The sequence below is a fragment of the Cajanus cajan genome, chromosome 2, assembly GCF_000230855.2.
Source record: "Cajanus cajan strain Asha chromosome 2, NIPB_CcT2T_4, whole genome shotgun sequence".
Classification (NCBI taxonomy): Eukaryota; Viridiplantae; Streptophyta; class Magnoliopsida; order Fabales; family Fabaceae; genus Cajanus; species Cajanus cajan.
The window spans coordinates 65943340-65969834 of NC_138518.1; the positions used below are offsets into that span (position 1 = coordinate 65943340).

Consider the following 26495-nt stretch of genomic DNA (forward strand, 5'->3'; position numbering starts at 1 on the left):
GAAAGGTGGTGGCAGCTGTACGCAGCTGTACCTAACAATGAGGCTACAAAACCACCCTCTTGCACAACCGGAGTTGGTGTTGGAGTACAATGGCAAAATTGTTTCAACCGATGAAGCACATGTTTCTAGTGCTATAAATGCTGCAACAGAAGAGCTTGCTGGTCATGGCAAAGGGATTTCCGACAATCCCTTGACTTTGTTGGTGAAGAAAAATGGTGTTCCTGATCTTACTATGGTTGATCTTCCAGGTATTACTCGTGTTCCTGTTCATGGTCAACCTGAGAATATTTATGACCAGATTAAGGACATGATCATGGAGTATATAAAGCCAGAAGAAAGTATTATCTTGAATGTTCTTTCTGCTAGTGTTGATTTTACTACTTGTGAGTCCATTAGGATGTCTCAGAGTGTTGACAAAACTGGGTTGAGGACGTTGGCTGTGGTGACAAAGGCTGATAAGTCTCCTGAAGGCTTGTTAGAGAAGGTTACTGCTGATGATGTCAACATTGGTCTGGGCTATGTATGTGTGAGAAATCGAATTGGTGATGAGTCTTATGAGGATGCACGTATTGAAGAACTCAAGCTGTTTGAGTCTCACCCTATGCTTTCTAAAATTGACAAGTCTATTGTGGGGATTCCAGTTTTGGCTCAAAAACTGGTTCAGGTTCAGGCTTTGAGCATATCCAAAACCTTGCCAGAGATAGTGAGGAAAATCAATGAGAAGCTTTCTAATAATTTGTCTGAGTTAGAAAAACTGCCAACAAACTTGACTTCTGTAGCTGATGCTATGACTGCTTTCATGCATATTATTGGATTGACCAAGGAATCACTTAGAAAGATTCTTCTTAGAGGAGAATTTGACGAGTACCCAGAAGACAAAAAGATGCATTGCACTGCTCGGTTGGTTGAGATGTTGGATTCGTATTCAAATGATCTTTACAGTTGTGCTCAAAGTGATGCCACCAAAAATTTTCTTATGGATGAGATAAAAGTGTTGGAGGAATCTAAGTGGATCGGTCTACCAAATTTCATGCCTCGTACTGCTTTTTTGTCTATATTGAATTTTAAGGTTAGAGGCATTGCTGATATGCCAATAGGTTTTGTTGAGAATGTGTGGAACTATCTTGAAGATGTGCTGATTTCTGTCATAAATCGTCATTCTGAAAACTATTATCAGCTTTTGTTGTCTACTAGGCGTGCTGCCCAGGTTCTCATTGCAAAGAAAAAGCAAAATTCAATCAAGCATGTCATTGAAGCCATTGAAATGGAGAAGTACACTGATTATACTTGTAATCCAGAGTTCTCTCTGGAATACAATAGGCTTATATCTCTGCAAGAAGTCTTTGTGAATGAAGTTTTAAAAAATGAGAACAATCCATCCCATGTAAATCTTGAAGGTGTGGGTAAGATTGAAGTTGGTCATTTGAGGAACTACCCTTCTATGCTGCTTCAAGCATTTGACTTGAAGGTGAGAATGATATCTTATTGGAAGATTGTGCAGAAAAGGCTTATTGACACTATAGCCCTGCATTTGATGTTAAGTGTTAATAATCTTGTAAACCGTGATTTGGAGAAGGAAATTGCTCATGATCTGTTATCTCCAAGTGGTGGTGGTATTGAAAGGCTGTTAGAGGAGTCTCCTTCGATTTCTGGGAAGCGTGAGAAGCTTCAAAGGAGTGTCAAGGTGCTCAGGGAGAGTAAGGAAACTGTTGCCAATATCATTGACCGTATTGGGAGTTATGGAGATTATTAAGAGTTCATCAATTTTACCTATATTATCCCGATCTGAATAACCAAGCTATTTGTTGTTTTGAACTATTAGTAGTTGAGGATGTTGTTTTTCGTTTTGCTGCTACTTTGTTCTAACGTTTTTTTGTTTCATTTTTAATCAACTTATGCTATTTCAAATCTTATGTGTTAATGAAAATATGCCAGTTATTTTCAATTTTTCTGTCTCTTCACATCATTATTTTATTTCACCCTCTAATTTTATCTTAATTCTTCTTTTCTCTCTCTCTTTTTGTGAAAATGCAACTAACATGATGTAAGTTAGAAGTTCTTCAATTAACGTAGTACGCTGAATTAATAATTTTATAAGAACCCATTCAATTACTCGTGACCACTTGATTAAGTGAAAATCAAATTTACACATTTGGTTAATTGTGATTCAAGCATAACGGGTGTATACTAAATGGAGAATCCCAGCGTTATGTTAATCAATACTCCGAAGAAAGTAAAAAACTGGCAGCTGAAAAGATTAATAAGAATAAGACATGTAAAATTAAGCGTTTTTTTGGGAATATGTCTAAATAATTTTTAAAAAAAATTTAATAGGAATTTTTTATTTATATTTTAAATATTTAGATTTAATTGTTTCAATTATTTTAAAATTTGTTTTGTATCACATTTTTTTTATAAATAAAAAATTCATAATTAAAATTAGATTACGTTTCTCTAAAAAAAAAATATATATATATATATATATATCTTTACAAAATATAAATATGGAATAACTCATTTTTATTCACACCACATTTACATTAACCCCGAAGTTCAAGGGGGTGATATGTACATTGTTTCACCAAAAGCTTTTATATAGTGAGTGAGTCACTCAGTCTCTCGTAAATGAGAAATTATTACATGATTTTGGACCGTAGTCTTGACCAACTTCTATGTGATAAATTATTAATTCTTTTTTGTAAATTGAAAAATATGATTATACATCATGTCGAGATTGACCAAGACCATCTGATCCTGAACCATATAATAATTTATCAAAAGAAATAAACAAAAAAAAAAAAAAAAACACTTCAAGAGCAGTTAGAAATTTACAGGGGTCTAGATGCGAATATATTGTCAAAGGCAGAAAATTGCTATTTCCTAAAATAGTGATCATTACGGTTGGTTTTCCTAAAAGATTAAACCTCAGCTATGCTCCAAGTATATCTCACGTTGTTGTAATATGGCCAGCAACAATGAAATGACGAACCAACACCAAGTCATTGCCAAATGTTTAGGGAGAGCCAAGTGTAATGACTCCATTTGAATTGTCTGTTCGGCTTGTACTCAAACTGTGATTTTCCCTTTGTTGATGTATGTCTCTCATGGCTTTAAACCTTATATCTTCTCTAAAATCACTGGGTTGTGGGACAGCATCTGGAATGCTCAATCTTCCTACAAGCATGTTTACAACCTCAGACATTGTAGGCCTAACTGAAGGCGATACATCAGTGCACAAGAGAGCTACTTTCATCAAATTTATTGCTTCACTTGGGTTTGCCTCTGATCTCAACCTTTCATCAACCAGCTCTATCAAGTTTTCTGTACGCTGAAGATGACATGCCTGCAATGAGAATTTTGTAAACTTTCTTTTACATGGTAAAAACACATTTATATTGGATAACTACCAAACAAAAGGGATTCATAATGCCAAAAGTGGATAAGGGATTTAGGACTTGGATAAACTTCTCCAAAAGAAATCGTAAAAGAAAAAATATAAGAGGGAAGATCATAATAAGTTTTACTATAAGTTTAAGCATAAATTAAAAATATGATTTGGAAAAGTGAATAGGAGAAAACTTTTATGAATTAGTTTATTCATACACTAATTTTAGCTTATGGATAAACTTATTTTATTTTTCTGTCCTATTTTAGAAGTGCTTTTGAAGAAGCTTACCCAAACAAACTTTTAAGCATAGTAGAATACCTTGTCTAAAAGGCAAACATAGTTATCATTTGGCATCTGATTGTTGTTGTTCTTCCCACTAACAACTTCCAAGACCACAACTCCATAACTATAAACGTCAGCCTTGTGAGACAGGTAACCCCATAATGCATATTCTGGGGCCATATACCCTCTGCAAAACAAATTTAACAGATTCAAATTCATGGTCAACAAAACTTTTAGAGTTGTATTATCAAGTGAGAGAGATGGCTGACATTGTCCCAGCTACTCGGGTGATGACATGGGTCTTCTCCTCTTCATCAAGCCTAGCCAACCCAAAGTCAGATATTTTAGGGTTTAAATTCCCATCCAGTAAGACATTAGTAGCTTTGATGTCTCGATGAACAATCTTGAGTCTGGATTCTTCATGAAGAAATGCAAGACCTTTTGCTATGCCAATACAGATCCTAAGCCTTGTGGCCCAATCAAGTTTAAGTTGAGTTTTTGAGCCTATAGAAGATGCAAAAAGAAGTTAAAATTGAACTAATATGAATCATGATCGCAAATTTCTGTGTCCTTGCTGCTAAAAAAGTGATAGAAATGGGAAAAAAGAAAACTATTAAGAGTGTAAAAATCCAAGCAGAGGGAAATAATAACTGAATTAAAACGGGGGAAGAAAAAATGCTTATTATTAATAGCATTCACTCATTAAGTTTATACCCAGAGAAATGAAAAAGGAAATAATTCTGTTAAGTCAAACTTCCTAAGGTTAATGATTAATCAGATAATCTTTTACTGATATCTCATAATGACCACTTGCAATCTTATCTTACGGAACATATAAAGAATGACAACGCAAAAGACAAATATAATAGTTTACAGTTTACACTCTTGGGTACTGATAGAAACTCACTGAATAAAGCACGAGCCAGACTATTATTTTCCATGTACTCATACACCAATATCAATTGATCCCCTTCCATGCAACATCCATGAAGTTTCACAAGATTAGGGTGTTGCATACAAGATATCATGCCTATCTCATTCAAAAATTCTCGGTTTCCCTGCTGGGACCTTGATGAGAGTTGTTTGACAGCTATCAATGTACCATCAGATAATTGACCCTGCAATCCAGCAGTTATTTACAATCTTGCATGCTAATGATGAACAGAAATTTTTAAGCTCGGAAGCAAGTTGGGTGTTCGCTCTAATACCTTGTAGACAGGACCAAAACCACCTTCTCCAATCATGTTAGCGGGATTGAAATCATCCGTGGCATCTCTAATTTGTTTTAACGTAAATGTTCCCTTCTGAGAATCTTGTCTTTCAGTATCTGTCCAATAAACCAAGGCAAGTACAAATGCTTGTTATGTACATAGATATACTTGTCAACATAATGCCACTACGTGGATGCAAATAATTTATAAGCATAAAAACCACCCACAGAAGACAAAAACAGTTATCTCTAATCCTTAAAGGCAATTGGATCCGGGAATGAGGCCTATTAAAAGATTATAAAAAGAAACCCTAATGCACAACATTGAGAAAAAGCTTTTCTTGTGTTATAGGGAAGGTCGGAATACAGGGGTGAATCATACTATATACCATTTACTTTTTACCATAATGATGATGACATTGATTATTACAATAATCAAGGGTACTTCAAATTAATCAATATGACTTCATGATGTTGTTGGGAATCTCACATCAAGATAGTGCAAACCTTGGCTAGGTAAAGAAAAAGAGAGCTAAATGCAGTGAAATTTGAAGCTGGCTGTGCAGTGTGCAAAGTGTCTCGATCATAGGATCGACGTTGTTAAAGTTTAAGCCTCAAATATACCAACAAAAAACTATTTGCTTCCAATTTTAGTCAAAAGGCCATAAATGTTGACCAAAAGGTCTCATATGTTAGAAAAAAAACTTAATATATATCTCTCATTTAAAGGAAAAAATAATTCTCAAAATTTGCTTTTGGTCCCACTTATTGTCAGGCCCTGCTCAGTGATTGCTCTCATGTGTTCTTCCTCCCTCGACTCTTTCCAAAGAATCACATATAAAGGGTGGAGTTTCCCTTGGAGGCACTTAATTACTTCCTTAAACATTAAGAAGTGGGAAAGTTCTCTTTTACACAAGGGAAGTGGTGCTGTCAAATACAATCTAAAAAATCAGGCAAGTTCTTTGCATTTGGCCATAGTGAATCCCTAATGAGGTCTATCATGATGGGCACTATATTCGATCTTAACCACATCTTGCAGCACCTAGCTAACTTCGCAGCTCCTAGATGCCAAGTCAAGTGTTTGACTTATCAGGAAGTTTGAACTTGGAAATCATTAATAAGAAACAATTAAGCAAATCAAGAGAACTAATTTCAGAAAGATATGAACATAATGGTATTTACCTTTTATTTTCCTAATCATTCCCTCGAAGTATCCCTTCCACCAAAAGATTCCAACTATGATAGAGACTAGGCATAAGGCTGTAACACTAAATCCAACTCCAACGATTATCTTTCGCCTTACATTGTTTTTGTCTGAACAAGGTTTAGAATCTGGAAAAGAAAAAAAAGCATGAGATCTAAATTAGAAGTATAGAACCACAACTTCAAAACTAAGAACCTCTGTTCTGATGCAGAAGAAAGGTAAAGAAACGCAGCTTAGCCATGTCATAATTAATGATTGACTTGCTCAATGGATAGAGAAGCATGTTTACTTTCCAAGGTCTATACAATATTATACAATGTAACAAATTCAAGCATGTAAGAAAAATTCTAAAGTTCCAACAATTTAAGATAGAACAACTTCATTTCTTGCCCTCTAAACGCTATTCATGAAAAAATATCCAATAATGCTATCTTATAATCAAAGGTATAACAGAAAAGTCAACCCACATTAAAATTACAACACACAAACTGAATCATTATACAACTCACCAGAAACAATAGAGAAAGCTGATATGAGGGGACCATAAACTCCACTAACAGGAATCCTTGTAGTTCCTTTGCCAGCCCAGTATAATCGAATCTCCAGAATATTGTCTGTTATAGTGACATTATAGATGGACAATATATATGGTTTTTGAGCAGCATGTGTTTCACCTTCAATATTAAAATCCTTCCTAACTAATCTTTCCTGCAACAGGGCAATCTTATTAAATTCTGATGTGGCCAGCAAAACATAATTTCAATATTTTGATCAATACCTGAACATAAATATCAAATAAGCGCTTCCCAAGGCTTCTATATGTGTTATCGTTTGTAAATTGTATTTCTGCAAAGTGGAGTTTTACAGTATATTTCCCATTTTCCAAGCAATAGTGAAAATAAGTAAGCGAAATTGGAGTAACACGGCCTGTTTTATATAATTCAGGCAAATTTGACGATGGCAAAGACCTAATGTAACGTGAATTTAGGTAATCACCATCATCCATGAAGTCCCCAGTGCTGCTAAATCCCCAGTGATTTTCATAATCAATAAAATATTTAGCGGCACCACTGCCTAACACATTTCCATCTCCTACATAATGAATATTTTCATCATTTTCCATCACCTTTAAATCCTTTCCACCACAATTAACATGAAGACAATGTGAATCTGCAATAATAGAAAAATGATGTGAGAAAAATATATCACAGACCAGTTGTGCATCAACCATGATGAACTTCTAGGATGATCATGGTGTACTATTTTTTTTTTGGCTGTTCCAATCTCAAATAACTTGAAAGTTGTGATATAATAATAACAATCAATATTCAGTACACTCTATACCGATAAAATATACCTATACACACTTTCAATTAAAGTCAAGCTCTTCTAGCATGAATTTAAGTTGTCAGAGTATATTCAGTGATACATTTATCCAATTCTATATTTCCTATTTTTCACATTCAGCAGTGTAACTTCTTCACCAAAATAACAAATCCAGGAACAAAAGAATTATAAAATTTATAACTCAAGCTATCATACTTTATGTACTTGACAAATCCAGATTTGGTACAGACAAAAAAAGATATAAAAATAAATAAATAAGATTGAGCAATTAACTTAAAACAGGAAAAATCGAAATGAAAACAACTTAAAGAAGAAGAAAAAAAAGTATGCATATTCATAGATACATGCATACCAAGCACGAGCATCTACCATTTTATCCATCTATGTACGTTCATTTATTTGTGATGTGAATACATGCATATATACAGTAGCAGACGTGCAATGGTGCCTATAACTTCCAAAGCTAAAATGAATCAAACTTTAAATTGATCAGTCATTTTTGAAGAAAATAGGATCTTATAACACATGTGAATATGCAAAAGGAGTTGTCATGTAAGTTCTCTGAGACTTGATAAAGGAGAAAAAGGGCCCAATAGAATAATACCACTTACATGCAGGACAACTGGAGATATTTGAACATGGAAGAATCCCCCCTCTGTCAAGAATTGACAACCACAGTGATACAAAAATAGTTCACTCAAATTATTAAAACAACAGAAAAAGATAGGTTCTTACAATTTGGTCCCTAAGAAGCTCCGGAACAAGTTTAAGTTTAAATTTCTGCCCAAGTTAAACAACGTCAAACAATCATCAGTTTTACAATAGCATCAAACTTGAAGATACATAGGAATAACAGTAATGCTATTTTTAAGCCATTTTCATCACTTCATTTTTACACCACTTTCCTTTTAGATAATAAAACAACAAAAACTCACATTCCAACACACTACTGTGCACACACACAAACACATACATTATCTTTATTTCCTAAAAGAAGAAAAAAGTATGAAGAAAGTGAAAGGATTTAAATGTACAAGTAACAAAGTCACAGGAATAATTATTGCAAAAGACTTTGCATTCTTACAGGTTATCTCTACAAGCAGATTCATCTGGTCCTTGCCATGTAAAATTGTTGTAAGAAAGGTCGCTGCATACAATTATCAGAAAAAATATATTATCAACAATCAGATGGTTTTAATTATACCACCATATACACGGTCATGTTCTTCAGTTAGTGCAGAGTCTATCCAAAAGTATTTTACAAGAATTAAACCAGAAGACTTATACAAAGTTCATCGGCTAGAAAACTGTGGATACTGAAGGGTTGTTTTGCAAGTATTATATCTTGTTCACCGAGGATTTTCACACATCTTCACATTGGTATGATATTATACACTTTGAGTTTAATCTCTCATGGATTTGTTTTTAATCATCACCTAAGAAGTCTCGTACGAATGAAAACTTTGACTGCACTTATAAATCAAGTTTATCCTCTTGTTCTAACAATATAAGACTTTGTTTGTATCCTAACAAATACGTAGTGTTGGGCAGAGGAATAAAGAAATGTATAAACAAGAACAATTTGTAACAAAATCAAAATCATTTTATCACTATAGAGCAAAACAAATTAGGAATTCCAACAGACAGCAGCAAAATGATAGAGTCAGTGGGCTTAAAATTTAAATTTCATCCTACTTGTTGTGAGAATAACAGCTCAGAATACACTTGCATTGGAACAATAAAAGATACATCGCAATATTGAAGTTAAATTGACCTAGTGAGAAACATACACACTGCTTCCATCCAGCAAGACTGAGTCGGGTATATTGCCACTTAGCATGTTGCCAGTTAGGAAGCTGGAAAAAAAACAATGGAAAAGGGTTTACTATTAACTCCGAGGCAATAAAAGGGAACTTTTAGTGTGTTTGCTTACATGGTTCTTTCTAAAAACAAACTCAACTTGAGGATAATTATTAAAATAATACCTCCTTCACCCCACACTTGCCTTTAATCGTGACAACACATTTAATTTTATGAGAGAAGTTTCATCTCTTTTATGATAGTTGAGAGAAAGAAGGTAAATTACTTAATCTACTTTCAGTTTAATGCAGCATATTTCAAATTTAGAGAACAGAAGCCAACATAAAACCACCGATATACCAAACATGATTTTTTAAAATTTAGAGAAGCTCACTTACAGAAATCTCAGATGCCCTGCATGTGGAGTGTCTGGTATTTTACCAACCAGCTTATTGAAACTAAAGTCCCTACAAATGTTGAAGAAATAGTTTAAATATTTCCAGAGTTAAAGATGGATTGTTTTGTATTTGTTTTTATAGATATATTTTTCAAAAAGAGCTTGATCCATTTAGCATACCAAGAATTGGTGAAAACTGAAAAGAAAAGCAGGGGATTATACTTTTAAGTTCTATCACTTACATGTGTAGAGAAACAGTTAAAATTGGTAATTTTGGGAGATATCGAAGATGAAGTAATTTCTATTAAAGATGATATAGATAATGATGAAGAACTAATTTCCTGCTTTCAACCTTGAAAACAAGGCTGAATTTTCAGCTGGAAGTGACGATAGGAACTGAGTGTTAGGGGTAGTTATGACAATTATTGCTAGAAAATAGTAGCAATTTAATATTTAAATATCTGTAATAACGTATTTATATCATTAGAAACTGTTTTAACACTTAAATTAGGAGGATTTATATGTTATTAATGTATGAAAGGTTATGTTTGTAATTGTTTTGAGAGGGATATATTTTTTTTAGGTTCGTTCCTGGAGTATCCACCGCCGACAGCAGTGACTAATCTCCTCGCTACGTTGGAGGCACCTCAAAGGGTGGGATAGCTGGCCCCAAGATTTAACGCGGCTGCATACACAAGGCAGGATATCTAGAGGAATATATTTAGAGGAGGAATGTTATATCTTATTTTTATCTATTATTTACACACAGCTCTCCATATTTTGTTCTACGTGTGTGTTTTATAAACTTTTATTTATTATTTAATCTTAACGATGTAAAGATTTTTGTATACCAACAATCTTCCCTTTAAATAAAAGACCTAATCTCCCATTCAAGGTGTTTGTCTTTATATTGCATTTTTGTTATTGTTGTTTTGTTTGTGTGGGTTATCTATAACACTCCATTTTTCATGAAAGATAATATAAGAATTTTATTAATAATTTTGATATTTTATTTTATTAACAAGAGTTGTTATATATTTGTTTTAATTATGTAATATATTTAAAATATAATATATGATATTTTATTAAAGGATAATATAATATTTTATTAAATAAGAGAAGAAAATTTCGGGATAATCATGGTGGTTATTATGTTTTAACTAGAGGGTAAGAGGGAGATTAAGATTTTTAAAAGAGGCGTTTTCTTATAAAATCCTTTGTTTTACTTCTTATTTTTCTTGTGCAAGATTAATGTTATGAATTGTCTAAATGTATTATTAATTTTACGTACATTTTGGGATGGTAATTATATGATTTGGGGCCCTGTAGGTTCCCATGAGAAACACTAAGGAAACTTGTTATGATGATGGTGAAGAGATAATAGTTGTATGTGTAAATTGAGGGATATTGAATATTAATTGCATGATATAGAACTCTTTTACCATTAAATTGTATGTTTTGGTGATTTAGGGTGTGACTCAAAATTTTATGTTTTGTGTTGCATGTGTTTTTTTATATGTCATCAAACGCTACTTGAGGTGCATCGGGTGTCGTCAAGGTCGAGAGAAAAATTTGTTTTCGGGGTCTCTCGCATTAGGTGTGGATGACCCTCATCAGGAACAAAAACTCCAAGGGTTTCTTGTGACGCTTCCGCTGGGCGTGAGTTGACTCTTGTAATGTAATGATGTGGATGTGAATTGAACTCCATTGATAAATATATGAAGGCATCTAATGAGTAATGAGATATGATGAATGTGTAAAATGTGAGATTATGAAATCATGTGAATGTGATGCATAAAGTTTGTTTGTCATGTATCATAAGCACAAAATGTTTTTGAAGGGGTATGATATGGAATACAATGCTAGAAAAGGTCCCATATGTAAAAGTTTGGGAAACAACCTTGGAGATAACTTAGTTTGGAAGTCCCAATCTTTCCCTCGTGAGCATGGAAAGTATCTTGTATAACTTAGTTATCTTAATGAGACCATGATAGTATGTTCTTTTAGTGAGAATGTAGAAGTCCCTTGTGTAAAAGTTTGGGAAACAACCTCGGAGATAACTCGGTTTCGAAGTCTCAATCTTGCCCTCGTAAGCATGGGATGTATCTTGCACGACTTAGTTATCTTGACGAGATCCTAATAATATGTCCTTCTAGTGAGAGTGTGTGGAAGATGTGACTCAACATTGTTAGAAAAGAATGGCCCAATCCAAGAGGGGGGGTGAATTGGATTCAATGACCCTTTAAAAATTTATCAGAGTTTTTGGATCTTAAATTCAATCAAAACTTTTCTATGACAGAATTTTCAAATGAAGCACTCTTAAAGACTTGTTACAATGATATGAATGCAATGTGCAACTTGATTACAAGACAATGAGGTTCAAATATAATATCCAATTATAGATTTAAACCATCAAAATTCACATACACATGTTAATCAAGTTTTATCTTCTTTAAAGCACAACCAAGAAATTACAAAATAAGAGATAAAGTTGAAGAAGATTGCACAAGTCTTTTATACTGGTTCAGCCACTCCACATGTGACCTACATCCAGTCCTTAATCACCACCTGATTAAGATTTGATCCACTATCTTTTAGCAAGAAGGTTTACAAGCACACACATGCATATACTTCACTACAAAAAGATAACCACTTTCTTGACCCTAAGAAAGTAACCCTTGTAGAACCCACTACAAGAAACTTCACCACTTGAGAAACCCTTCTCAAGATTTTTCACAAAGATTCACAAAGAATAAAATGAAACGAATTCACCTGGAATTCTTGAACAAATCTTTGTCTTCCTCTTTCAAGAGTATGATGATGATGATGATTTCCTCACAAGCTTTTCACAAACGTTTTTCTCTTGGATTTCACAAAGAAAACTCTCCAAGATGTCACACAGACTCTCTAAAACGTTTTTACCAGTTGATTATCAGTTTTTACTCAATGTTATGAAGTTTCAAAAGAGTTCAAACTATTTATAAAAATTCAAACCCAGATAATCGATTATTTTAAAGAATAATCGATTATTTTGTTCTTTAGATTTCTGGAAATCAATCAAGAACAATTTAATCGATTATTTAGCTGGATAATCGATTATTCCAGAGAGTTGTTCCTGAAATAATCGATTATTTTGGTAAATAATCGATTATTACAGCAAGGCATTCCACTTAGCCCACTTGCTGAAATAATCGATTATATTTAACAATAATCGATTATTTTGAGTCAGTTCTTAAAACTTCATTTTAAGTCTCAAAATAATTTTTCAATGTTTAACTCATCATCATCTACTCCCTACTTGATTCTAGACAAGATTTGCTCAATGCACAAAGCACACACAGACACAAATATAACAATTCATTCATAACAATTTGCTTCCTAAGCTATGTAACATAGCTATACTTCAAGGTATTTTTCTTGACTCTTCCTTGACTTTGTTTTTGTGTTCAATGTTGTTGTTGTACACTTGTTGTCTCCAAGTTGTTGTGATCATCAAAACTCTTAAAGTCTTCAGCTCCCCTAAGCTCAACAATCTCCCCCTTTTTGATGATGACAACCCATGAACTAATATTCACTTAACTTCTTATTGTGCCATATTGTGCCACGAACCACCTGCACAACACACACACACAAGCACAATACCTGCAAACAACAACTAAACACACAATACACAATACCATTTCTCCCCCTTCGGCATTATCAAAAACAAAGTAAGCCAAGGTTAACAAAGAATTGCCATGTACAGATTCTCTCCAGCAATATTATCATAAATGAACCAATTTTGGTTCTGCAACTCAAACCAAATTTTAACCAATTTGTGATGCCAATTGTGCACCATATCACAAACCAAACCAAATCAAGTCAAGATAGTCATTTTCACAGTACAAAAACAGAGTATTCCAAAGCACAAATAATCACATGCATTAATAAAATGTCATCCCGAGACATTTGTGCATGGTTGTGCAACCTTGGTTTTAACATCCAGGCAATAATGAAAGAAATTAAACGAGAGTTTTTCTTCATACCTCGCGCCAAAAATTTCTCGTAGTTGGTGTTAGATAGAACCCTTTGACAGTCCCGGAACGTTGTCAGTTCTTCAAAATCCCCGAAATTGAATGGTTGGGGTTTCTCCTTTCCGGTTCCGCTCAGCCCAGCAACCGCTTTCAATGTAGGTCCATCCAGCCTGATTAACTTCCCCTTAATGACAAATTGCATAACCCCATCATTAGTGGAGGCAAAACAGAGGAATAACCTGATTAGCTCCGGATAATAGGGTCCTTCCATTTCCAAGAACGCCTTCAACTTCGTGATTAGCTGCCCAGAGGGAAGAGGACGCTTGCTCCCCCTCACTTCGAGTTTCTTGGGCCTTTTGGAAGAAGATGCCATGGTTGGGTCTTGTAAACCTTCTTGCTAAAAGATAGTGGATCAAATCTTAATCAGGTGGTGATTAAGGACTGGATGTAGGTCACATGTGGAGTGGCTGAACCAGTATAAAAGACTTGTGCAATCTTCTTCAACCTCATCTCTTATTTTGTAATTTCTTGGTTGTGCTTTAAAGAAGATAAAACTTGATTAACATGTGTATGTGAATTTTGATGGTTTAAATCTATAATTGGATATTATATTTGAACCTCATTGTCTTGTAATCAAGTTGCACATTGCATTCATATCATTGTAACAAGTCTTTAAGAGTGCTTCATTTGAAAATTCTGTCATAGAAAAGTTTTGATTGAATTTAAGATCCAAAAACTCTGATAAATTTTTAAAGGGTCATTGAATCCAATTCACCCCCCCTCTTGGATTGGGCCATTCTTTTCTAACAATTGGTATCTAGAGCAAGGTTCTTGAGAGTTATTCAAGATTTAAAAATGGCCAACAACAACCTACCCTATGGTGAGGGTGTCTCTATACATAGACCTCCTATTTTCAATGGTGAAAATTATGTCTATTGGAAGATTAGGATGAGAATTTTCATTGAAGCTATTGATATTGCTGTATGGGATGCTATAGAAAATGGACCCTATATCCCTATGAAAAAGAATGATGATGGTGAGCTTAAGGAAAAACATTGGAGTGAGTGGAGTGATGAGGAAAAGAGAAAAGCCCAACATGACAAAAGAGCCAAAAACATCATAACATCTGCATTGTCTATTGATGAATTTTTCAGAATTTCACAATGCTTATCTGCTAAAGAAATGTGGGACACTTTGCAAGTCACTCATGAAGGAACAAGCGATGTAAAGAGATCAAGAAAGCATACTTTCATTAGAGAATATGAGCTGTTTAGAATGCAAAATGGTGAATCTATTTCTGATTTTCAAAAAAGATTTACACACTTGATAAATCACCTTGTTGACCTTGGCAGGAAATTTGAAAAGGAAGAGCTGAATCTAAAAGTGCTGCAATGCTTGGATAGATCATGGCAAGCAAAGGTGACAGTCATTGAAGAATCAAAGGATTTGACCTCCTTGACATTAGCTACTCTCTTTGGGAAATTAAGGGAGCATGAGCAAAAGCTGCACATATTTGATGAACATGAGCAGCAAGATAAGAAAGGCAAAGGAGTGTCATTGAAAGCCTTGAAATCTGCCAAAGGTAAAGAGGTGTGTGAAGAAACAAGCTCCGATGATTCCGAAACCGAGAACTTCAATCTGCTGGTAAAGAAGTTCAGAAAGTTCATGAGAAGAAAGAAGAATTCCCCCTACAAATTCAATAAGAAGTCAAACAAGAAAGAGGAAGCAAGCACATCCTCCTTTAATTGCTTTGAATGTGGTAAACCGGGACACATGAAAGCTGAGTGTCCAAATCTCTTGAAGAAGCAACAAGAGGAGAAGAAAATTAAGAAAAATGCAAAAGGAAAGAGAGCCTACATTGCTTGGGAAGATAATGACTCAAGCACATCAAGTGATGAATCTGAATGTGAGGAGAACAACCTGTGCTTGATGGCTGGAACTGACCATGACACAATTGTAAGTGACTCTGACCTTGAATCCAATCCGGATTATGATCAGCTTCAAGAAGCTTTTATACAAATTCATGAAGAAGCTGTCAAATTAGGTGCCTTAAATTCAAAGTTGAAAAACAAGCTGAAATGGTATGAAAATGCTTTAATTGAAGCTGAACAAGAGCTTGAAGATTTGAAGCATGAGCATGAAAATCTTCAAACTATGTTTAACTTTAGTGAAGCTCATTCCTCAAAAGATGTTTGTGAACATTGCAAAGTTTTTGAAAAAGAAAATGCTGACTTAAAATCCACACTTGCAAGGTTCACAAAGGGAAATGCAAATTTGAATATTCTTTTGGGAAAACAAAGAAACACTTTTGATAGGAGTGGACTTGGCTTTAATCCAAGTACAAGCATACCAATTGTGTCAAAGAAAGTAGCTTTTGTGAAAAGTCAAAATTTTAGAAAACTCAAAAGCAACTTTTCTAGACAAGCAACTTGTTTTTATTATTGTAAAAAAGGTCATACAATTAGGAACTGCTATTCAAGAAAATATGGAGTTCCAAGTGGAAAAATGATTTGGGTTGAGAAGAGTCAAAGGCTGAGAACTAACCAACAAGGACCCTCCACATGGGTACCTAAATTTTTCCTCTAAATTTATGTTGTAGGAATGCTTGAGGGCAAAAAATTTACTGTGGTATCTTGATAGTGGCTGCTCAAGGCACATGACCGGGGATCCCTCCAAATTCTCAAGTCTGAAATTGAAGAATGAAGGGTATGTTACCTATGGTGACAACAATAAAGGCAAAATTATTGGCCATGGCAATGTTGGTAATTCCTCCTCTCAAACATTGATTGAAAATGTTTTGCTTGTTGATGGCTTGAAACATAATTTGCTGAGTATTAGTCAATTGAGTGATAAAGGCTTTAAAATTGAATTTGATAATACATGTTGCTTGATATGTGATAAAAAGAGTAAAGAAATCAGATTCATTGGTAAAAGAATTGACAATATATACATGCTTGACTTAGAACACTCTATAACAATGTCAAACACTAAGTGTCTAATAACTCAAGAAGAAAACATATGGCTTTGGCATAGGAGAGCTGCACACATTCATATGGATCACCTAAATAAACTGTGTAGGAAAGAATTAGTGGTTGGTCTACCTAAACTCAAGTTTGGAAAAGACAAACTATGTGATGCTTGTCAAAAGGGCAAGCAAGTGAAGGCTAGCTTTAAAAGTAAAAATCAGATTTCAACATCTAGACCTTTGCAATTAATTCACATGGATTTGTTTGGTCCATCAAGAACAATGAGCTTAGGCGGAAACTACTATGGCTTAGTAATTGTTGATGACTATTCTAGATACACATGGGTTATGTTTCTTGCAAACAAAAATGATGTTTTTAATGCCTTTAGAAAATTTGCAAAACTTGTTCAAAATGAGAAGTGTTCAAACATCACCTCTATAAGAAGTGATCATGGAAGTGAGTTTCAAAACATAATGTTTCAAAAATTCTGTGAGGAACATGGTATAAACCATAATTTCTCAGCACCTAGGACACCTCAACAAAATGGGGTTGTTGAGAGGAAAAATAGGTCCTTAGAAGAACTTGCTAGAACAATGTTGAATGAAACAAACTTGCCAAAATATTTTTGGGCTGATGCTATTAACACTGCTTGTCACGTGTTAAACAAAGCTCTGATACCAATTGTTAGAAAAGAATGGCCCAATCCAAGAGGGGGGATGAATTGGATTCAATGACCCTTTAAAAATTTATTAGAGTTTTTGGATCTTAAATTCAATCAAAACTTTTCTATGACAGAATTTTCAAATGAAGCACTCTTAAAGACTTGTTACAATGATATGAATGCAATGTGCAACTTGATTACAAGACAATGAGGTTCAAATATAATATCCAATTATAGATTTAAACCATCAAAATTCACATACACATGTTAATCAAGTTTTATCTTCTTTAAAGCACAACCAACAAAATTACAAAATAAGAGATAAGGTTGAAGAAGATTGCACAAGTCTTTTATACTGGTTCAGCCACTCCACATGTGACCTACATCCAGTCCTTAATCACCACCTGATTAAGATTTGATCCACTATCTTTTAGCAAGAAGGTTTACAAGACCCAACCATGGCATCTTCTTCCAAAAGGCCCAAGAAGCTCGAAGTGAGGGGGAGCAAGCGTCCTCTTCCCTCTGGGCAGCTAATCACGAAGTGGTTTGCGGATGAGAAAGCTCAAGAATACTATTTTGAGTGTTACGCCGGTCGGAGAATCATTCCTCCGAAGACCTTGAAGCTTGATTGGTTCAAGAACGAGGGGTTTAGCTTTCCAACCCTTTTGGAGCATCAGAAGTTGAAGGCGTTCTTGGAAATGGGAGGACCCTATTATCCGGAGCTAATCAGGTTATTCCTCTGTTTTGCCTCCACTAATGATGGGGTTATGCAATCTGTCATTAAGGGGAAGTTAATCAGGCTGGATGGACCTACATTGAAAGCGGTTGCTGGGCTGAGCGGAACCGGAAAGGAGAAACCCCAACCATTCAATTTCGGGGATTTTGAAGAACTGACAACATTCCGGGACTGTCAAAGGGTTCCATCTAACACCAACTACAAGAAATTTTTGGCGGGAGGTATGAAGAAAAACTCTCGTTTAATTTCTTTCATTATTGCCTGAATGTTAAAACCAAGGTTGCACAACCATGCACAAATGTCTCGGGATGACATTTTATTAATGCATGTGATTATTTGTGCTTTGGAATACTCTGTTTTTGTACTGTGAAAATGACTATCTTGACTTGATTTGGTTTGGTTTGTGATATGGTGCACAATTGGCATCACAAATTGGTTAAAATTTGGTTTGAGTTGCAGAACCAAAATTGGTTCATTTATGATAATATTGCTGGAGAGAATCTGTACATGGCAATTCTTTGTTAACCTTGGCTTACTTTGTTTTTGATAATGCCGAAGGGGGAGAAATGGTATTATGTATTGTGTGTTTAGTTGTTGTTTGCAGGTATTGTGCTTGTGTGTGTGTGTTGTGCAGGTGGTTCGTGGCACAATATGGCACAATAAGAAGTTAAGTGAATATTGGTTCATGGATTAGTTCATGGGTTGTCATCATCAAAACTCTTAAAGTCTTCAGCTCCCCTAAGCTCAACAAACATGTACTCCTAGACTAATGCACAAGTATGATATTTTTACTAGCGTCACATGTATGATGACATGTAATCCGTGTCTATTGCATATGTGTTATAATCTTATTTGTTGTTGTTCATTATGCTATGAATGAATTAAATATGATGATGTGTAATTGTTTATGTTATTTGTATTCCTGCACCGTGTGGCAAAGTGAAATATTTTTCACTTCCTTTTCTTTTGTATTATTTTTTTTTGTAGCTGTTGTAGGTGATCATTAACATGGTGTCGAGGATATTGTTGATGAGGCCTAGTTCTCAATGTTGAATTTTGCTTTGATAGAACACGTAATACTGAGAATTAGTTAGGATTTGATTCATGTTATTTAAATTGAGTAGTTGATTTTAATTCATTTGTAATTTGTTATTTCCATTAAATATAATTTATGTTAACATTGTGATCCTTTTTACCCGTATGAATTTTGAGTTTATGTATTATATAGAGGCATTTCGGTTTTATATTATATTATGTGTTATGACATACAAGATAGAAGATGTCACATTATGGATTATTAGTTCTCATCAAATCAACTGACGACTCTCCTATTAAGATTATTGTTCACTTTAAACTTACACCTTTATAGTTTTACTTTTATTCATCACTCAAAAATCCTTTATCTAATGAAATATGTATGTGTTTTATAAACTCTTATTTTTCTTTTTGTTTTAACGATATTTTTATATACTAGTACCAATATCTTTGTAAGTATCTATGCATGTATAGGAATTTGTATTTGCTTCAATAATTAAGAAAGAAAAGCAAACCTTGGCATAAAAAATTTAAAATTCCTACTTACAACATATTCAAACTCTCCATATTCCAAAAGTAGCCAGGAAGCTCTCCAGTAATATGACAATTTCTCAAAGCCCTAATTAAATTGAATAGCGTGAATTACTTTAAATTAAACAATAGCACAGAAAATATGTCAACTATTTTATAACTCAGAACTCAACATACAATATCGTCATTCCTGTCATGTTGCTTAAATTAGGAAAATCCTGACTTGGACCATTGATATCACTGATCCTCCTGTATCAAATTTGGCGCCATGAGCTAAATATAGATGTAATGAGATAAACCGGAGGAAACATTAAACTAATAAAAAAAAAAATAGTAGGCAATATACTTACAACCGACTTAAATTTCTCAAAAGAGATATACTTGATGGGATAGGTCCCTCCAGTCCACTTGCATGCATTTCTCTACAATGATGCACATTATAATGATAATGCCTATCTTAAAGTAATAAAGACTTTATTGTAAAAAGTTAGAGTGCATTTGAAGTATTGTTAAAAACAAGAAGAATAAAAATGAAATGTAATCTCACAGTCTTTGAAGCAATTTCCAATTCTGTATGAAGCTAGGTATTTTCCCGTTGAAACTGTTATCACTTATCCTCCTGTAGTGCACCATAAAATGATCTTTATCAGGGAATGTTTCGGTATTTACTTTCAAAATAAAACAGTTAATCGGAACTTACAAATCTGTCAAATTCTGCAACCTAGCAAATGTCACTGGTAACTTCCCAGACAATTTATTGGATGATAAAATCCTTCAAAGATAACATTGCAAGTAAAAACCATCAGATACCGAGTGTTCAATCTTTCAAATTTATTGTCAATCTTGGAAAATAAATAGAAATTCATTGTCTCACAAAGTCTGCAGATTAAATAGACTTCCAAGTTCAGGGGGAACAACACCAGAAAAACGGTTGGCTTCAAGGTTCCTGATTTGAGTTCAGACGAAAAAAAAAGTGAGAGAGAAAAAAGTAGGGGTTATTTGAGATATTGTCCGCTTTAGATCTAAATTCTTAAGATTTTGTTTTTGATCATCATCCAAAAAACCTCACGATCATTGGAATATGTGTGCCTTATAAATTATTATTTTTTTCTCTTATTTTATCTATGTGTGACTTGTTTGCATTCCAACACTTTAAGAATTGAAACTACGTACTTGATAAGTAATCACAATACATGGCCAGAATACTGCTTGAAACTTCCAGAATTATATTATGGCAAAAGAAATATGAGCCAGAAATTTAGTTTCACCTTTGAATTTCAATGAACATAAATCTTCAGAAAATAAATAAGTGAGAAAGTTTATTTATTAACTTACAGATATGTTAGAGTGGTAATATTTGACAACTCCATAGGAATTTCCCCTGATAAACGATTAACAAATAGAGAGCTGCACAATATATTGTATTTAATACAAAAGGCAAGTAACTTGATGAATAATTCAATTATTTGATAAGAACTTACATGAAAGTTAATTTTATTGAACCCCATTCCTTTGGGATCGTACCACTTAGGTAGTTGGAAGCAAAATCACTACGATGAGAGCAAATTTCATTTTAATTGGCAAGGTGACAAGTTCAACCAAGATGGGAACAAAAATAAGCTCAGACAAAAAAAACAAGAATCTAAATTTTAATTAGACAAATACAGAAGTATTTTTAAGGTGTTCAAAGTTTCTTACATCACTCTGAGGTAAGGAAGCTTAACCAATTGAGGTGGAAGCATGCCAGGAAGATTGTACCACTTGAAGATACTAAAACATGGAAAATTATTTTTAAAAGGACTAAAAGGAAACAATAGATTAAATATATAAACAGCTAGCTATATCAATGAATATAGAAGAACATAAATTACTTCAAAGCATTCAGGCTAAGATAGAGATTTTTACATCCTTACTACATGACAGGTGTTATTTTCAAAATTGCAATCACAATCAATGCTGCTTGGATTTCCTTTATGTGGCTCTGGTGTTAATCCCAGCATTTTAATATGACAAGAATCACTATCAAACTCCCAATAGGTGGCACCCATCGTGCTAGTGATTTCCTTAAGAGCATCAACTGAAAAAATTTGACAATATAATTATGACATAACAAATCAAGTTGTATAGAATAAGAAAAAAAAACAATAAAAAATAAAATGGAAGTTGGAACTTAATAAAGCTTGATATAAGGTATCTCCAAATATAATATGTGGAACTGACACTAGATTCACTATCTAAATTGGTATCGACCATGGACGAGTAAAAACATTTCAGAAGTGATCAAGTGTTGTTAGTAGTTTCAGTCAACTGCACAAAATATTATGTATATTTATAAGTTGTGTACAATGATTGATTGGCTTAAAAATTTGATAGAAAAATCTAAGAAAATTCTAAAGAGAATAACGAGATATTTACACACCTAAGGTAAAATATACAATAAGTTTCTTATAGAGAATTTGACACCGTTTATAACAAATAACCTCAGAATTAATACCATCAAAAATGATTTCTCAGTGAATTATTTGTGTGAAAACTTCAGTTGAATTACTCAACATGACCTTTTGAATGTCAACTGTTTATTTCTATCGCAGCCTTGTTTCTTACAAACTTGCCGGAGATCTTACATTGACTAACTACGATTAAAATAGTGAACTGTTTAGACCCTCACTAACGTCTTTGGTTTAACTAGGGGCAACTCTCACTCCAAGATCTAACTTTTTGAGAGTTAGGCTCAAACCCAAATTCTATGATTGTTTAAGAAGGCTATACAAGTAGTTGTTATTAGGCTTATTAGATAATGCTTGAGCCCACACCCCTTGAACTCGGCTTTTGAGGTTGACTTGAGTCAAACTTGATGGCATTCTTAGACAAAAAATAGCAAAAGCATTCATGGAATGCAAAGGAAACAGAGTCTTACCCAGAGCAAGCCAGCTGAGGTTGATCCTTAAAATCACTACAGATAATAAAAAAAATGGCCCCAACTATAGAGACTTACTCTTCTTCCCGTACTAAATCTAACGTAGAAGGATAGAAGGTTTAATTAGATAAACTTCTTTATAGGCATTTTTAAAAAAGAACAATTGGAAAAAAAATTAAAATAAATTTGATCATAAACTAAAATTAACTTATATATAAATCAAAAATAAATTTAGAAAAATTAATAAAAAAGTAACTTTTATAAAATAACTTATGTATAAATTAATTTAAGGGAGAAACTTGTTTTATTTTTTCTCTCTATTTTGCTTTCTTAAAAATGTTTATAAACTAAGTTTATCCAAGACCAAAATATTCATAACTCTTTCCTCGTTGCTAATAAACTGAAGGGGGCGTATTCCTTTTATTCCGGACCAAGTGTGCTTTAACACTTGTCATGTAAAGAACAAATAGGAACAACAACCTATCCTTCAAATCAGATCAACAAGAGGAAAAAAAAAAAAAAAACCCTTCAAAATTGAGGAAAACAAATCATACCAATGGACAGTAAGAAGACATTTTTAGTTCCATTTTTTTTATTTTTTATATATTCATTTATTCTTTTTCTATTATTAAGATGAGCAGGGAGAATTGAAGTCAAGGGACTGTTCATACGGTCAAATTAGTTTATTTGGTAGAATTTCTGACATTTTACAGCAAAACGACAATTTTAGTAAAATGCGTCAAACTTAACCTACCAAATATTGAAGAAGTATCTAAGATGTGTTACTAGCAACACAAAAGAGAACGGTGATGAATAAAGAAAGATTCATGATGCAAGCAAAAACAAAGCACAGGGGACACCGTCATTCCCCCTACACCAGCGTTTTGTGTACCCTTTTGACACTTTGTTCAGGATTCCACAAACACTAGAATGAAAAAGAAAAAATGATTCTTACCCTCCTCTTGTGGTAGTTTGGATTCTGCATATTCTAGGCATCTGAAACAAAAGAGTGCAAAGAGTAAGAAAGCAAAGAAGGTCCTAGGTAGTAGCATCCTCAACTCAACCACTGGGAACACAGAATGTTTCTTCGAGCTGCAACAGCAACAACAAATACTTGCCTTGTCTTGATAACCTCAACTTGTTTGTGCCTCTGGAAGTGAGCTGAGGAAAGGAAAGTGACAGGTAAGACATATCCACTTGGACTTAATAAAGGAAAAGAAAAATCTATCATTAAAGCAGAAAGAGAGTATGCACGTGATGTTGCTTTCATGTTTATGAATTATGAGTATTGAATTGAGGTGGAAATAAGTGATACTGATAAAAAGAATAAAGACACAGTGAAAAAAAAAAAGTGATAGGTAATTTATATCTGCCTAAAACCACAGGTTTGACGCTTAAGATTTTTTATGAAATTTATTTCAGAGATATATTTATTAAGAGGGGAGTTATTATAATATAACTTTTATGGATTATTCATGTACGAGAAATGTTAAAAGCACATTTTTTAATTAGTTAAAATTTGTTAAAAAAATATATAACTTGATGTATTTCACACTTTATTTTATATCTCTATCTTGATTTTATAGTATTTAATAACTTATTAATAACTTTTTCTCATAATTTTATGATTTTTAACAAATTATATCCAATAAAAATGAGTGTGTTAAGAGAAATGTATTATTAGCATTTTTCATTTACGAACATCTCTACAATAATAAAATATTATTTATTCTAGATTTAAATTTCATGAAATTTTTTACTAATAGAGAAAAGAAATAGACAATTACATCTCAACAATCAAAGTATCCAATGAACCTCATCCCGATTCAACTTTGCAAAAGAGAGCACATGCTTGAGAAAGACAATTTATTAACAACTTCAAACAAATTTCGTGAACATATTTAGAAATGTGGGAATAATGAAAATTAATCCTTTTTTTTTTGTTATTGTGAGAAAGAAATAAATTCGAGTATGGTAGCAATAAATGAACGAATAGGGAATATGCACTTTCTCATAAAAAAAGAAAAAAAGGAATATGAACGTGAATGTTGTTTTGTTTTCCGTAACAGCGCTGTAAAGTTATTGGTTGAACTTAGACACTTTGACGGGTTTCTCTCGACCACAAATAACATCGTCCTGCATTTTTTTTTTTTCTTATATTAGAGGCATCTCAAAAAATGAGATAGTTGACTTTAAAAATAATTAACTATTATTTAAATAATTAGCTTGTACCAAAAGTCGCATAACGTAGGACATATGGAGAGAGAATCTAAGAAAAAGAATTATTGTATGAGTAAGTGTTCTTATATCTTTTCAACTAAAATTATGATTCATACTTAATTATAAGTTTTTTTTAAGAATATCTAACACAATTATATATTTAGATCTGAACCCGGAATTACTGAAATTAAATAATTTTATATTAATTGATTCGCGTAATTGATGAAAGTAATATTAAAATAATTTACGTAAACAAATTGAACTACAAAATAGTAAGGTAATAACTTTGACATATAAAAACCCCTCTCATGTTAAAAATATTATTCAAAATAAACATACGTCAAATAAATAGTTAAAGATACTTGTATCTTTAATTAATTTATAATAATTTATTTTTATTTGCTTAAATTATAAAAATTCAATTAAATTGACTTTGTCAATTTCTATTGTTAATAAGACTTGTAAGAAATAAAATCAATGAGTGAAACATGGTCCAGAGGGTAGCACATTAATAGAGGATTTTATTTAATATCATAAAATGTTCAGATCATTGATATATTCATACTTTACTTCGTATAAGACACTAAACCAAAATTATGTTTTTGTGGTAATAATTTATTCTTTAGCGATCATATAAATGGTCATTATTTTTTATACCAGTATTTAAATAATGGCTGGTGTATCCAGTGTCGCTAATACTATTACCGGCATTTATATAAAATGCTGGTAAAGACCTATTAAATTGTCGAAAAACTTATTTTTTTAAGTGGCAATTTTAGTAGTCATTTTAAAGGCTATTAAAATTTATTTTTTTAATTGTCTTCTTTTCATCCATTTAGTGCCTTTTATCTTTTGCTAGTAAAACTTTAAATAATTTATTCCTATAATTTTCTTTTCTAAATTCATAACTTATATACTCTTTTTTTTATCTCTAGTCGATGTGAAATTTGTAAGATGAGGGTTGTTTTCTATTTATATATTTTTTAATTTATTTTTTTAATTGTCTTATCTCTTAAGAGATGTGAGATTTATAAGGTGAAAGTTGTTCTTTAATTGTTTTATAACACTATTGAACTTGGTAATAGTGGGTGATTTGATACTAATTTGTTATAGTGAATTAAGAGTCTAACTCAACCCTATAAATCAACTTATAAGGTGATAGTTATACTCACTTATATACTATTTAATTATCTTATCTCTAATCGATGTGGGACTAGTTTTTTTAATAAATAATTGTCGCTAATAGTAAACTTTAGTGTAATATAAATACACTTTTAGTGGCTATTATATATTAACCATTAATATTTTTATTATATAATTAAATAGCGACAATTAAATTATTGTCATTAAACAATTGTCGTTAAAATTTTTTTGTTGTAGTGAGAGGAAAAGAAAACAGAGAAGGGAAGAGAAAAGAAATATAAGTAGATAAAAAGATAAAATGAAAATTAAAGTTGTTTAATACAAAAAAAAAAGTAAGAGAGAAGTATGTTAAACAGGTTAAATTGTTACATTTAGGATGATGTTGAACTATTGTTTTGTTGCTTCACTTCCATTCAAACGTTTAAAATCATTTTCCAATATCTCTTAAAAATTTCAAGTTCAAGTTAAGGGTCATCAAACCATAACAAATATTATGCACAAAAAATAGAGCAATAAAACTGAATAACAACTAAGATTAATCACTTAGAGTTTACACATGAGAATGAATTTAGTTACATCAAACCCCAACAAGGGTGAGATTAGTTATACATAAACATGTAGAACTCTACAAAATGATGAAGAAAG

General features: G+C 32.9%; 2 protein-coding genes across 6 annotated transcripts; one reads left to right on the top strand and one right to left on the bottom strand.

The window, feature by feature from the left end:
• DRP4C (Dynamin related protein 4C) lies at positions 1-1945 on the top strand. Its single transcript, XM_083068751.1, has one exon. It carries the CDS (start codon positions 38-40, stop codon positions 1751-1753), a length of 1716 nt encoding a protein of 571 aa, XP_082924877.1. The 5' UTR covers positions 1-37; the 3' UTR covers positions 1754-1945.
• Positions 1946-2503: 558 nt separating this feature from the next.
• LOC109815503 (putative LRR receptor-like serine/threonine-protein kinase RFK1) lies at positions 2504-23772 on the bottom strand. Of its 5 annotated transcripts, XM_020380250.3 has the most exons (26): positions 23606-23772; positions 23443-23483; positions 21476-21647; positions 21269-21340; positions 21052-21120; positions 20906-20977; positions 20445-20516; positions 20271-20342; positions 20118-20189; positions 19921-19992; positions 19748-19819; positions 19587-19658; positions 9630-9698; positions 9222-9287; positions 8516-8578; positions 8167-8211; positions 8043-8086; positions 7081-7254; positions 6863-6930; positions 6594-6792; positions 6063-6212; positions 4879-4997; positions 4578-4788; positions 3940-4174; positions 3707-3857; positions 2504-3343 (listed from the first exon to the last, which is right to left on the bottom strand). In XM_020380250.3, the coding sequence occupies exons 1-26, from the start codon at positions 23755-23757 to the stop codon at positions 3014-3016; spliced, it is 2934 nt and encodes a 977-aa protein (XP_020235839.2). In that variant the 5' UTR covers positions 23758-23772; the 3' UTR covers positions 2504-3013. The 5 variants fall into 5 exon arrangements, with proteins under 5 accessions (XP_020235839.2, XP_020235838.2, XP_082924876.1 ...); XM_020380249.3 differs by having other exon boundaries at positions 6863-7254; XM_083068750.1 differs by lacking the exons at positions 23443-23483; positions 23606-23772 and adding an exon at positions 22488-22575 and having other exon boundaries at positions 6863-7254.
• Between the last annotated feature and the right edge of the window lie 2723 nt (positions 23773-26495).

Excerpts from the sequence above, each read along its gene's own strand:
- DRP4C (XM_083068751.1), top strand. The coding sequence starts at position 38 with ATGAGGCTACAAAACCACCCTCTTGCACAACCGGAGTTGGTGTTGGAG.
- LOC109815503 (XM_020380249.3), bottom strand. The coding sequence starts at position 23,757 with ATGAAAGCAACATCACGTGCATACTCTCTTTCTGCTTTAATGATAGAT. Across the intron at positions 23,484-23,605 it reads GTTGAGGTTATCAAGACAAG|ATGCCTAGAATATGCAGAAT; the intron begins GCAAGTATTTGT and ends CTTTTGTTTCAG. Across the intron at positions 8,579-9,221 it reads TTGCTGGATGGAAGCAGTGT|CGACCTTTCTTACAACAATT; the intron begins GTATGTTTCTCA and ends AATTGTATGCAG.